The sequence below is a fragment of the Equus przewalskii genome, chromosome 2, assembly GCF_037783145.1.
Source record: "Equus przewalskii isolate Varuska chromosome 2, EquPr2, whole genome shotgun sequence".
NCBI classification, from domain to species: Eukaryota; Metazoa; Chordata; class Mammalia; order Perissodactyla; family Equidae; genus Equus; species Equus przewalskii.
Window position 1 is genome coordinate 82,780,055 of NC_091832.1, and position 12,448 is coordinate 82,792,502.

The 12,448-nt window shown below is 32.4% G+C and overlaps 1 protein-coding gene across 5 annotated transcripts in view; it reads left to right on the forward strand.

Moving 5' to 3' along the window:
- The window catches only part of LRBA (LPS responsive beige-like anchor protein), a 706,265-nt gene that overhangs the window by 407,708 nt on the left and 286,109 nt on the right, over positions 1-12,448 (forward strand). For all 5 annotated transcript variants that reach the window (XM_070611607.1, XM_070611606.1, XM_070611608.1 and 2 more), the window contains exons 38-39: positions 3,525-3,649; positions 11,490-11,636. In XM_070611607.1, coding sequence (XP_070467708.1) covers positions 3,525-3,649; positions 11,490-11,636 — 272 coding nt within the window. The remainder of the gene's footprint in view (positions 1-3,524; positions 3,650-11,489; positions 11,637-12,448) is intronic.

A 12,448-nucleotide genomic window follows, 5' to 3' on the forward strand; every position in this document is an offset into this window, starting at 1 on the left:
ATTTCTGAGTTCTTAGAATAAGTGATTTCTCATCTTATCCATGCTTGTATTTAGTCAATAGTCTGTTTCTGAATGCTTGAAGTCTTTTTAATTTTTCTAGCTGTACAATGGTGATAACTTAAAAATGTACAGTATTTTATTTAGTTCATTCAATAACCTTATGGGAAGAGAGTTGGATCAACATGCCAAATTTGTCGATTTCTTATCGTCTTTCCCCTAGAAAGGGATTTTAGGGAGGGAGTGGCAGTATTTCCTATATGAGACTGAAATCTCTATGTGAATGATTAAAACTTTTAGTAAGTTGATGATTGAAACCTACACATTCCCCTTTCCAATTCTGGTCTAAAATGACAAAGCCTGCCTCATTTTTTCTTTGATAGAGCTTTATACTGAGAGTGCATGTTGTTAGAGGAAGCAGGGTTAGGGGGACAAAACATTGAATTTTCAGGCTCAGGTCTGTTGCTATGTAAATGACTTTAACCATGCCAGTAATTACCCTCATCTGAAAAAATGAGTATGATTTTTTTCCCAAAGAGCATGTATTATTCTCACCATCAGAAATTGGATGATAAATGCTATTTTTCAAATGAGGCTAATAGCTATTCCGTTATAAGTAAATTCCTTAAGGGTATGTTTCCTATATCACCTGAAGCAGAGCTTTATATGAAGATACTCTCAAAAAATATATTGAAATTATTGTTCTCTCTAGGTGATTTTTGTAATCCATTCTAGATCTGTGATCTGAAATAAGTGATTTTTGCTTTGCCTTCAGATTATTTTAAATCTTGTAACAGGAGGTAGACTACTTGTATTGGGAAGATAGTCTGAGATATGCCTTCAGGATATTGTAAAGATTATCATGCTAAGGTATAAAGAGTATCTTGATGAGGTAAAAATTCTATTTGGATTTTATCTAAATTTTTTTTAATATTTGGTAGAACGTTTACATTTGAAGACAGAAGTATATACTTGGGTAAATGCAGCTTATCTTAAAAATTTTTCTATTATGTGAACAAATTCTCAATTCCTGATATATTGGTGCTCTTGTTTCAGCTAAATGTCACCATTGTGACCATGTTTTGTTAGTGTCTAAGAGCATAACAATAAATATTATACTTTTACTTCCTCCTAATTTTGGTTATTATTCTTCGAGGTATTGTCTTTGAGTTACTTGATAAATTTGTGAATGATTTTATAATTCCTCTGGTTTTCCTACTGTATGACAAAAATTATTTTGTACATCCTTTAATAGTCATTGGATTTGACTTCACTTTCATGCATTATACTAGAATCTATTGTTACCTAATTTAGTAATAATTTTATAATAGCAGCTTAATATCTCTTATAATTTTAATTGTTATCAAGAAGAATGACATCATTTAATTTGACTCAAAATTCAGAAGGATGGATGAATGGCAAATTAATAATTTACCACCTTTGCATAATACTGAAGCATAGGATATTAGAAGGATTGATGGCAGAAAAGGTTAACAAATTTTAGCAGCTTTCATTAGCTTTACATCGTCATATGTTTGTGGTGCTGACTGAAATAGACTTTGTAGGAGATCTCAGTCTAGGGAACTAATTACTTGTGCCGATTGCTGCACTGATGAATAGACCGTCATTGTATCATTCCCCTGAAGACGAGGAGCAGCCTGTGATTCACGACTGCATCCTGGCTGATATTTGATAATAATTTTAACAGATAAATGTAGGTAGGCAGAATGATGAAGTGCCTATCCAAGCTCCAAGACTATCAAAGCCATACACATAGCCATCTGTGTACCGCCTTTTCCCCTCTCACCTAAGGAGAATTTTATTTTATTAATTGAGTTCAAACAACTCTTGTCTTTTGCTTGTATGCGTATTCTGTAGCTATTTCTTATTTATTTTAAATGATAGAATATTAGTTTTTATTTAAAATGTAGACAGAAAAATAACAAAGAAAAATAAAAGAGCCTTTTAATGTTTGTTTTTGAGGACTGCAATTCTTATACTTTTTTGTATTTCATTTTGATTACATTATATCTCCCCCTCTTTACACATGATCGAAATCAACAAAGGAAATCTTTGATGTTCTCATTGTCTCTCTAGCATTCTCAGAAAAGAGCCTTGGATTCCTATTGTTTTTAAAAAATATTTTCTTTAAATAATTTACTCTTTGTTATCTACGCTTTTATTAATCAGATAATTTTTAGTTGTTAAAGTACATATTTACAAATCTATTTTGAATTTTTAAAGGTAGCATCTTTAAAATATCAAAATATGGGTAACTTTTATGTGGATATTTTGGGACTGTCACTTGGTCAAGACTACTAATTTGTCAAACCTGACAGGTACAATTTTATTAGCTCATGAAATATGTGAGATTTTATTTTGTATTAGTCATTCCTTGCAGAAGTTTTGATTAGGAATTTTTAAAATTTCATTATTGAAACTTACAGGTTTTCATGCTGTGTATCTTTAGTTAATAAATATATTCTGCAGAGATTTTTTTCTTACTGTAACTGAAAAAACTTCATGTTAGTAGTTTTCTTATAAAATATTTTCCATCATGCTAGGTCATGATTAGTTAACAGGAGTGACAGTTGACATTTAAATATTGCCATATAAAAGATCTGCATAATTGGGGAAAATATAGTAGAACTTGAATTGAGTGAACCTCTTTTTAAAAAAGTACATTTCCAAAAGTATGCTTTTGATATAGCAATTATTGCACATCATATAACATGTAGTTTTTAATTAAATATAAAAACAGACTACATAAAACAGAAATCCAATCTGATTTGCTTGAAAATAGATTGCTATTTCACTCTATAGAAATGGTTTATTTAAAAACAGTAAATGGAAAAGAAATGCATTTTCTTGTGTTGTTCTAAGCCTCAGGGGCTAAATGTAATGAATATTTTAAGAGATTATTTTAATTAAATTCCTGCACATCTAAACAGAGTAATATTTTATTATCACATACATAACCATGTAACTGAGATATTCATTAAAGTTAACACTTTCTGGACCAAGAATTCATGGTATGATTTACTGACCTTGTGCAAAAAGGCACAAATTAGGAAGAAAAATGAAGGGGGACAGACTTTGATTAATATAGGTAATGCTATACCATATTTATAATAGCCTTTTCCTTATTCTGGTTTATAAATGCAACCACAGAGAAAGGTGCCCTGCTGAGGCTGAAATGAGGCTGAAATCAGAGCACATGCCACTAGAGTGTGGGGAAACTGATCACACTGTCAGCAATTCATTTCAAAATGATGTATTTAGTGCTCATTTCACCTTCCAAGAAAAAGGAAAAGGAGTTCCTTAGACTGGAAGGTGATATTGTTATTTTCAAGGACATACCTCAGTTAAAGATTGCAGAAAGGGGAGTGTGAGGTGGAGGGAGAAATTAAGAGGAAGGAGAGGGAAAAAAAAAGGCAGAGCAAACAAGGAGAGCTTTATGCAGAAATTCAGTGCTACCACGCTGTTTGATAATTGCTAACATATGTGGCTTCTCTGTTTCATTGTAGTCGTCCTCGTGAGTTCTGGCGCCTTGACTACTGGGAAGATGACTTGCGGCGCCGGCGACGATTTGTGCGTAACCCTCTAGGATCGACACATCCTGAAGCGACACTAAAAACAGCCGTGGAACATGGTCAGTGTATAAACCACTCCTTGCCAATAGCAGCAGGTACAGTACTTGGTAATGAAGAGCATAACTTCATTATTACAAGGCACTGTAAAATGGTCCAATACCACATTTCATAGTTATTTGCCCTAGAAAGAGAAGTTAAATTTTTTATAGTTAGTGTAGGGTCCTATTAAATTATGGTGTCAAGTGTATTTATTTATTATGTTACACATGCAAAACTTACTTAACATAGACCCTTTGTTTCAGAGTAGGAGGATAAAATATTTCTCCTTTTAAGTGACACATTCAGCTTTGAGTAAATTAATCCAGGAAGCCTGCCTCAAATCCATGAATATCAGAAAGACAGCATTTACAAAGCAAATAGATTTCTAGGTTCCGTTGTGTGTATATGGTTTTCCTTCAACCATGGTATTTTAGCATGAGATTATGAAGTGGGAGAGATGGTAATAAATGTCCAAGTGCCTCGATACTTTCTGAGCCTTGATTTGTAGATGGTTGTGATAGATGGCTCCTGGAAAAAGAGAATAGACATTATTTTCATATGTTCCTGTTCTGCATCATTTTGTTATCAGAGCTTAACAACACATTTTCCTTTTTTGATATAATGCATATCACTGTGATTCACTTTATGAAGAAGCCTAATGAGCAAATTGGAAAAACTGAAAAAGTCCTTTGCATTTGATAATGTAGTCTCTTTGATCATAGGGTCTCACTTAATATTTTATAATTTTTGAAAGCCAACTAAGATATATGATTAAGGGGAAAAATGCCCCTCTCCACATTAAAATTACTTTAACTTTATAAAATATAAATTGGTTATTTTGTAGTAAAATAAGAAATAGTTTTAATTTTTCTTTTTCAGGGTATTAGTTTAACATGCAGCAGCTTATGGTTAAATGACATTTTGTAGTATACAAAATAAATGTTAACTTATATTCAATAAGGCTATTAAGAATTTAGATTAAAAGTCTGTGATGCTAGGTTTGGCCTCAGTCAGGCAGCTTAACCTCTTGCACTCAGCCTTAAAGAGCCATTTCTGGAAGAAAATGTCCACAATATGTCATCAGATATAACACCAAATGTGACATCAGTCTTTTAAAATAAATGATCATACAGAGAATAGTCAATAACAAAGTGATCTAAAAGCAATAATAGTCTTCAGGCCCTACATCTCAACTATAGGAGGTGGAGAAGGAGAAATAAGATGTAGAATTAATTAGGCTACTTTTGCTTTTAAGGTTCATGTACTTTTTGTGTGGTGCTATAGATTTCAGAGTTAAATATATGTTTTTATTTTTCTTTCCTTTTTGTGTTTTTGGTTTTTTATTTTTGGTTAATGACCTTTACATTGAAAAAATCAACCTTCTTGCAGTTTTATCTTTTTCAGTCAAACAGATGTTACCAAGTGCGCTTAAAATTTACTAAGTATTTTTCTGTCTTCTTAAGTCATTTAACATTGAGTTGTGAGTTCTAAAGTCTATGAATGACAATAAAAATGGTTTTATGAAAATTTTTTCTTTTATATCTGGAGAGGGGAACTTGTTTTCTTAAATTGCACATAGGCAAACTGTTAATTTTTTATCCTGAGAGAAATATCAGTAAATGAATTTAAAATTTTGGTATAGATTTAATACATATAGAGCTTATTAAAATCCATTTTTATCAAAAATAGTGCATTTAACCATTTAGGGGAATTATAGAATTCTGCATAATGGATAAATTTTAATTGTTGAACTTTACGTTTTAAAATAATATTATCATGTCAACTTTTTTCATGCCAAGAGTCTGATAAGAAAAAGATTTATTACCAATGCTTACTGTCATTTAAGACTTTTTTATCCCGTACAGAAGAAGGTTTCACTCTAATTACTCTAAATAGTAATTGAAAGTTTAATATAATATTAATTAGTTATGTTTTATTATGCACTTTTAAATTGAGAGAGAGAAGTAAAGTTAAGCATTTTATGTAATTCTATCCTATTTGGTAATATTTTACACTAGTCTTATAATGATTAATATTTAAAACACTGAAAGATGAAAAAAATTTAAATCTGAAATATATATTTTTAAAAATCAACCAAATGTATAGGTGCTGCTTCAGTGGTCTTCCAGTTAAGGAAATATGTCATAGTTAATATAACATATTTTGAAAAAGGATACAAGGTCCAACTAATCATACTTTGTATATATTTTTAATTTTAAATAAAGAAGTATTAGACAGTTTCGGAACTCAGCACATAGATCGTACTATGATATTGTTTTATGTCAGCATAATTTCTAAAACATTATGTTAGCAAAGAGCTTAATTGTTTATTAAATAAATATCTTGTAGTTGACATTCAATTTTAATTTTGTGTTAATTATGAAACTCTTTGTTTTTTTATCCTAACTTAATAAACAATAAAGAAGCTAATGAAAATAAACATGTTAAGAATCAAGTATGCAAAACAAAACAGTATGATCAAAAAGCAGTTGAAATTATAGAATTTAGCATGAATAAATACTGTGCTTCAATGTTGAGTTTGAATAGTTAAAATAGATATTACTGTGGATAGTGTGTCAGTTTTATGACTTCTCACTTTTATTTATAATCAATTTAATTAAGGAGATAGGCATTTTGAAAATGCAGAATCCTAAAATATCGTGAACTGTATTATCATTATCAAAGGAAGACATCTAAATATAAATGCTGTTGGAGATTAGTTATGTGTTTAGTAGTAAGAGCCATCTTTTTTATAGATTGATTTGATTTGAAGGAAAGCCTCTGGTGTAAAGGTGGCAGAGTAAATACCTGAAGAGTGATGTTCTCTGTTCGGGCGATCAATACTAGCCCCATGACTCTACTTCTGGCTACCTTCTAGTTAAAAACAAATTTTTTAATTCTGACAATTTAATTGCCCTTCCCAAGTTCACATTAACTTGCTTGGGGAAAAGGGCTTTAGGTAATTTTTCAAAGAGAGACCCTCCAAAGTGGTTATTTATAAAAGTCATTTTGCAATGGGAGATTTCTTTAACTTTGCAGAAACTGAGTCATATTTTTAAATTAAAATTAATACTTCCTGTATGATTAAATATTCCTTATGGAAATTAGCAGCAGCAAGTAGAGGTGGATATTTGATTCTAGAGGGCATTTTCTTCCATTTTATAGTTTTTAAATTTATTAGAAATCAGTTATAATGATTCGTAACATTCTCCTAATGCACAGAGCCTACTTTGTCAGTTATTTATTATCAGAGCATTTTAGATCTGTAAAGAACCTAAAGCTAAAGTCTAGTCTGCCTTTATTCTTTGTAGGTAAGAAAACTGAGGAAATAAGGCCAAAATAATTCTTGGTAAATACGGGACTAAAGCCCAAGTTAACTGATGGTAGTCAGATTTTCTTAGCATTCTGCTATGCTGTCTTTTGAAATTCATTGTTAAATATAATGGGAATTTTATATTCAAATTAAAACCACGTAAAACATGTTTTAAATGTTAGAAGGATTGGTTTTAATTCGAATACTAAAACAGTTTAGCAGTAGAATCCTATTGAATTCAAGACATTTTTATTTTGTAGAGAAGGTGCATACTAATAGAAATATATGAGAAGGATTTAACAGTTTAAAAAGTATCTTGTAATCATATGGAGTGATAAAAGTAACTCATCTGGTTTTCTAGAGATGTCAGACAATGTAAAGATCCTAAATCATGCCATTCTCTCATAACTTCAAAAATGCCAGATAGTATTGGTTCCTTTTTAGGATCAAAATATACTAAGTTCTCTAACAATTTTGGGGAACCCCTGATCATTAGGAGATGAACTTGGCTTGTTCTCCAATCATCCTTTGTGGTTGCACTAATTTTTCTAGGTAACAAACCCTTTGGAAAATGAATAAACTATAAAGGAGAATTAGTTTAGGGCGATAGTTTTGTATAAGATAGACTGTGTGTCCTGTTCAGAATAAATAGACATGGTATGTACTTCACGTCACACTAAGTGGATACCCATATTTATTTTATGTACATTTGAGGTCACTTTGTTATTCCAATGGTAGTCTTTTTTTTTTTTTTTTTTTTTTAACAAAGTGGCTAATTCTTAATATAAACTTCTTTTACCTGTAATATGGGCTATTGATGATTCCAGTTCACTTGCACAGGGGACTTTTAAAAGGGAATTTATATATCATAAGAAGAATAGTTTTCCGTATTCTTTTTCTGTTTAATTTTACTGTGTTGCCTAGGTAAATCAACTCATGCCCACAGATAGCTCTAAAGAACTTGAACTTTACATTTTGAGGACCAGCTTCTCTCTGAGCTCTCTCATTGCTCTTAGCTTCAGTGAATCAAAAGTCATGTTTTCAAGAAAGCATTTTGGACAAATTTCTCCAATTTTATTTATCGATTGCAGTTTAGTTTTTAAGTTAGGATAAATATTAAACCAGAATAAAATGTGAGATTAGATGAAGGCAATCTGTTTCTAGTGATATGAAAAATTTAAACAGTTATCATGTTTGGAAATAATTTTAATAACCTGAAAAGGTCTGGATCGAGCTTTAAAATTGAACCGAAAGTATGTTCTGACTTCATCCAATTAAACTTTTATACTAGTGTAGAATATACTCACAGAAGATATCAAAATAGTTGATACTTGTTTTAATGGTTAATTGAATATAAGGCAAACGAAAGTTAAAAATATACTTTCTCCAGCACATATAAATATGATAGTTATCTTTCATTTTTGCTTGGGACAGTTTTGTTCTGATTTTGAAAAAAAAAACGTTCTTTAGCAGAAAGCCTATTAGACCACTGAGAATTGAACGCCAGCGCATGTGGTGTGTATTAGAGTACTGTTGGTAATTTTACTGCTGCTAACTGAAAATCCTCAAGGGGGAGTTAATTACAGGAAAACCATTCTAAATATCAGTAAGCTGCATATTTTCCATGACAAGAGGTTTTTCAGTTGAAGTTGAACAATTCCAGAATCTGAGCTTGTAAAAATAAATAAATTAATTAATTAATTAAAGTGGGTGTTTTTATGTGTACAGTAGAACTATAGTACTTTAAAATTTTTTTATAAAATTTTATTTAATTCAAAAGTTATTGCGTTTTAATATGTGTCAGCATGATGAGAACATATTTAAAAATTTTTAAATTCTAGTTGAAAGGGATAACAAATTATATTTAGTGGTCATTTAAATGAATCTGAGTTTATTTACTGAGCTATTTTAAACCATTGCATATTGCCACTGGCTACTCTTATTTTTTGTAAATGTGGAGTAAAGGTTGTTTTTTTCTTTTTTCAAATGACTTGGTGCACTTTAGGACATATATGGCAATAATCAGAGAAGGTAATGAGCAAGGTGTTGAATTTAGCTGTTTCTGATATGTTTGGCATCGGCTCATCAAATTTAGGTTTGGAAATGAATATTTTTGATTCTTTGTTCATTATGATTCTGACTTAACCTTTTAAAGTGCATTATGAGAAACATAAGAATTAGTAAACTCATAAATTAATTACATATACATTCATATTTGTATAGTGGTTATTGTCATTTTCTATGGCATAGTGGTTAAGAGCCAAGAATCTGGTGCCACACTGCCTGGATTTAAATCCTGACTCTAGTTTTTACTAGCTGTGTTGCCTTGGCAAGTTATGTAACTTCTCTGAGTCTGTTTGTTCACCCGAAAAGGAGAAATTAGCAGAGGGTTTATGAGAATTAATTGAGTTAAATATGTAAAGTGCTTTGAACTCTCCCTGGCACATGATAAGTGTTATTTAATGTTAGCATTATTATTATTTCTGCTTTGAAGAAAGAATTATAAATCCAGGAAATGAGAATGTAATGTAATGACTTTGTACTAAAATCTGACTGGCAACTGTTAATTTATTGTAAATTACTTTATAAGAAAATATAGAAGACAGTGACTTCTCTTGTACTTCTCGGTGACCAATTTATTTTTAGTAAAATTGATAGTAAATTAGAAAAGATCTTTGGGCTAAGAGCAGTGTTTATGACTTCAGAGTAAGGAAATATAAATACTTGAAATATAAACAATAATACAAAAACTTATACTATTATTTTCCTAAAAATCAGTAGGTCTTGGTATATTTCTTTGGCGCTTTAAAAAAATAAATCCATTTTAATTAGATACTTTAAATTTTTTTCAATTATTTATTGAGACTTTCATATGTGTGCAGCATACTATGCTTATGTGGATATGGAGGAAAATAAGATTTTATTTACCCATAGAGGGTATTCAAAGCTAAATAGAGAAAGCTTCTTCCCATGACTTCCTTATTTAAAAGAGAGCCCCTATGTTCTTTAAGTAGTGCCATAAGTAATGATATAAATGATATACATGGTGAACTCACAATAAATGCGATAAAAATAAACTTTTACCATTAACATTATCCATAACCATACCTATTAAACTCAAAGAAGCATTTATTTATCAAGTTAACTAGGTAACATGCATGTAGTTTAACTATTTAGAATAAATTATATAGATTAATATTAGTCATGTTACTGCAAACTGAGTGCTTTTTCCTTTCTGGGTTTGGAGCCCTATGCCTAGGCAGAAACAACAGTGAAGCAGAAAGTTTAGCCATCTGATTTCCATATCAATAGCTGCTGCCTCCGGTGGATCAGGTGCTTTACCTCTGGGATTTCCAAGCTGGAAAGCGGGAATTGGCAGTAGTGTAGCAAAGATTCTCAACTTTCCCTTATGTGACACTATGAGCTTTTTAAAAGTCACAATCCAGAAGTTAGTATCTGCTTTTATGTATTTCTTACGGAGAAAGCTCAAAGCAGTCGGAGTCACTCTGGAGAGATATGGGGTTTTGAAGTCAGAATTTTGAGTTTCAGTGTTTCCTCCTTTCTGCTGCCCCTCTGCTCCTCTTTCTGGTTCCATTGTTGGCTGTAGGTGCTCCGCAGAGCTTCTTTTTCACTCCCTAGGTTTGGTGTACCCTTTCCCTCCTTCCTCTCCTTCCCGGCTGCCTTGTCACAGTGCCTGAGAGTCTGGTGCTGCTGCTCTCCACAGGCTGCTCCAGTTCAGGCGGTGTGAGGCTTTTTACCCAGATGCCTCTCATCCCAGGCTTGGGCTTTCTGTTATGTTTGCCCCCAGGATGTCTTAGCCCTTTACCTTAAACACCTGGAGGAGGTAGTGTTTGAGCCTCCACTTAGCTTCCACACTGCTGTGCTTTTGGATATTTGTATAAGGGCTGAAGTAGGGATGCGGGTGGGCAAGGGCAATGTGAAGAAAGAGGCAGGATAGAGTAATGAGGAAGCGAATGCAGCTTCTAAGAGCTGCTATGGCTTTATTAATGTCAGTAATATGGCTTCAGTATCTGGCCTGAATCCTCATTGGCTGTGAATCTCTCTTAGCTTTGACCCTTCTTACTTCTGGGTTCTCCTCCAAAGCCACTCCCCAACCATTTCAAAATTTTTGTCAGTATGATATTGTTCTCAGGAATGAATCAGTCTTTCTTATTTTTCAGTATTAAGTAAGTATTGTTTCCAAAACTAGGTTCTTATTTTTCTACCAGCAAATTTCCAAAAAAATATGCTGCTTTTGAACCCTCTCCTGCCCTAACTATAAGTAAATAAATGGTTCGGTGAGCAGTGCAAGGGTCAGATTTAATGGGATTAGGGTGCTTGTTCAGGGTAACATTAGACTAGGCTTGGGGAATCACGTTTGTCAGAAGGAGTATGTGTGCCCTCCCAGTCACTTTCCCCACCGTGGTTGACTCTGTGTAAAAATGATTGACCATCTCTAGCCACCTATCCTTACCTCAGTTCCCTGCCCCTTTGCCAAAGTACTGTTCCCAGAGCTGATGGACAGCTTTGTTTCCTTTTCATTTCAGCTGCAGATGAAGATATCCTTGCTAAAGGAAAACAGTCCATCAAGAGTCAGGCTTTAGGAAATCAGAACTCAGAAAACGAGATCCTCTTGGAAGGCGACGACGATACTCTGTCATCCGTGGATGAGAAAGATTTAGAGAATCTTACCGGTAAATTCAGTGGTTGTGCAGATATTTTAGCTAGCTCTGGGCCAAAAAGCATCTAATTACTTAGTTTTTCAGCTGTGACCACTAGGACTACCAAGTTCACACCCACAGTTAGATTAAATAAAGGTTGTTTTTGTTCTTCCAAACATTTCCCCCTAATTTTCAACACTGTTTCCCTATTTTTCTATTTTATTCAGTCTCTTTACCCTACTCCTCTTTTTCTTTGATGAATAATTTTCACTGAAAAAGAAAAAAAGTTTAAAAGCAGCAACAATAAAACAAAATTGCTTCACCCATCCCAAGAAAGTTACCTAATCTCTATAAAATGAGAGCTATAAGTAAAATTCTGCCAGTTGTTTTGTAAATAAAGCTTGGAGGCAGATGAGCTATTTGCTTTGATATGCAGGTCTTAGTGAACAGGCTACATATACATTTAACTTTCTGAAAAAATCCATTCCAATAATACTATGGCTTTTCACAGGATTCACATATTTTACCTGATGTAGGAATTTTGATTTGCACTCTGCAGATTTTCAGTTTTACTTCCCTTTTGGGAAAAATTCTCTTGTTTAGCCTGAAATTTTAGTCATTCATTAAATGGCTTTTTTTCTTTAATGCCTGTGGCTCTGTTCCTCAAGGAGGAAAATCTGAAAGATTCTACAGTTTCTATTGGTGAAAAATATATAATTTAAGAGAAAAAGCATCACAAATCTTTTATTTAGTTACATATCTGTAACCTGTGCTACTATGCAATGAATGATAATGAAAAGCAAAAATAAAGGATAGTATCTTCTCTGATGACCATCAACCTCTCT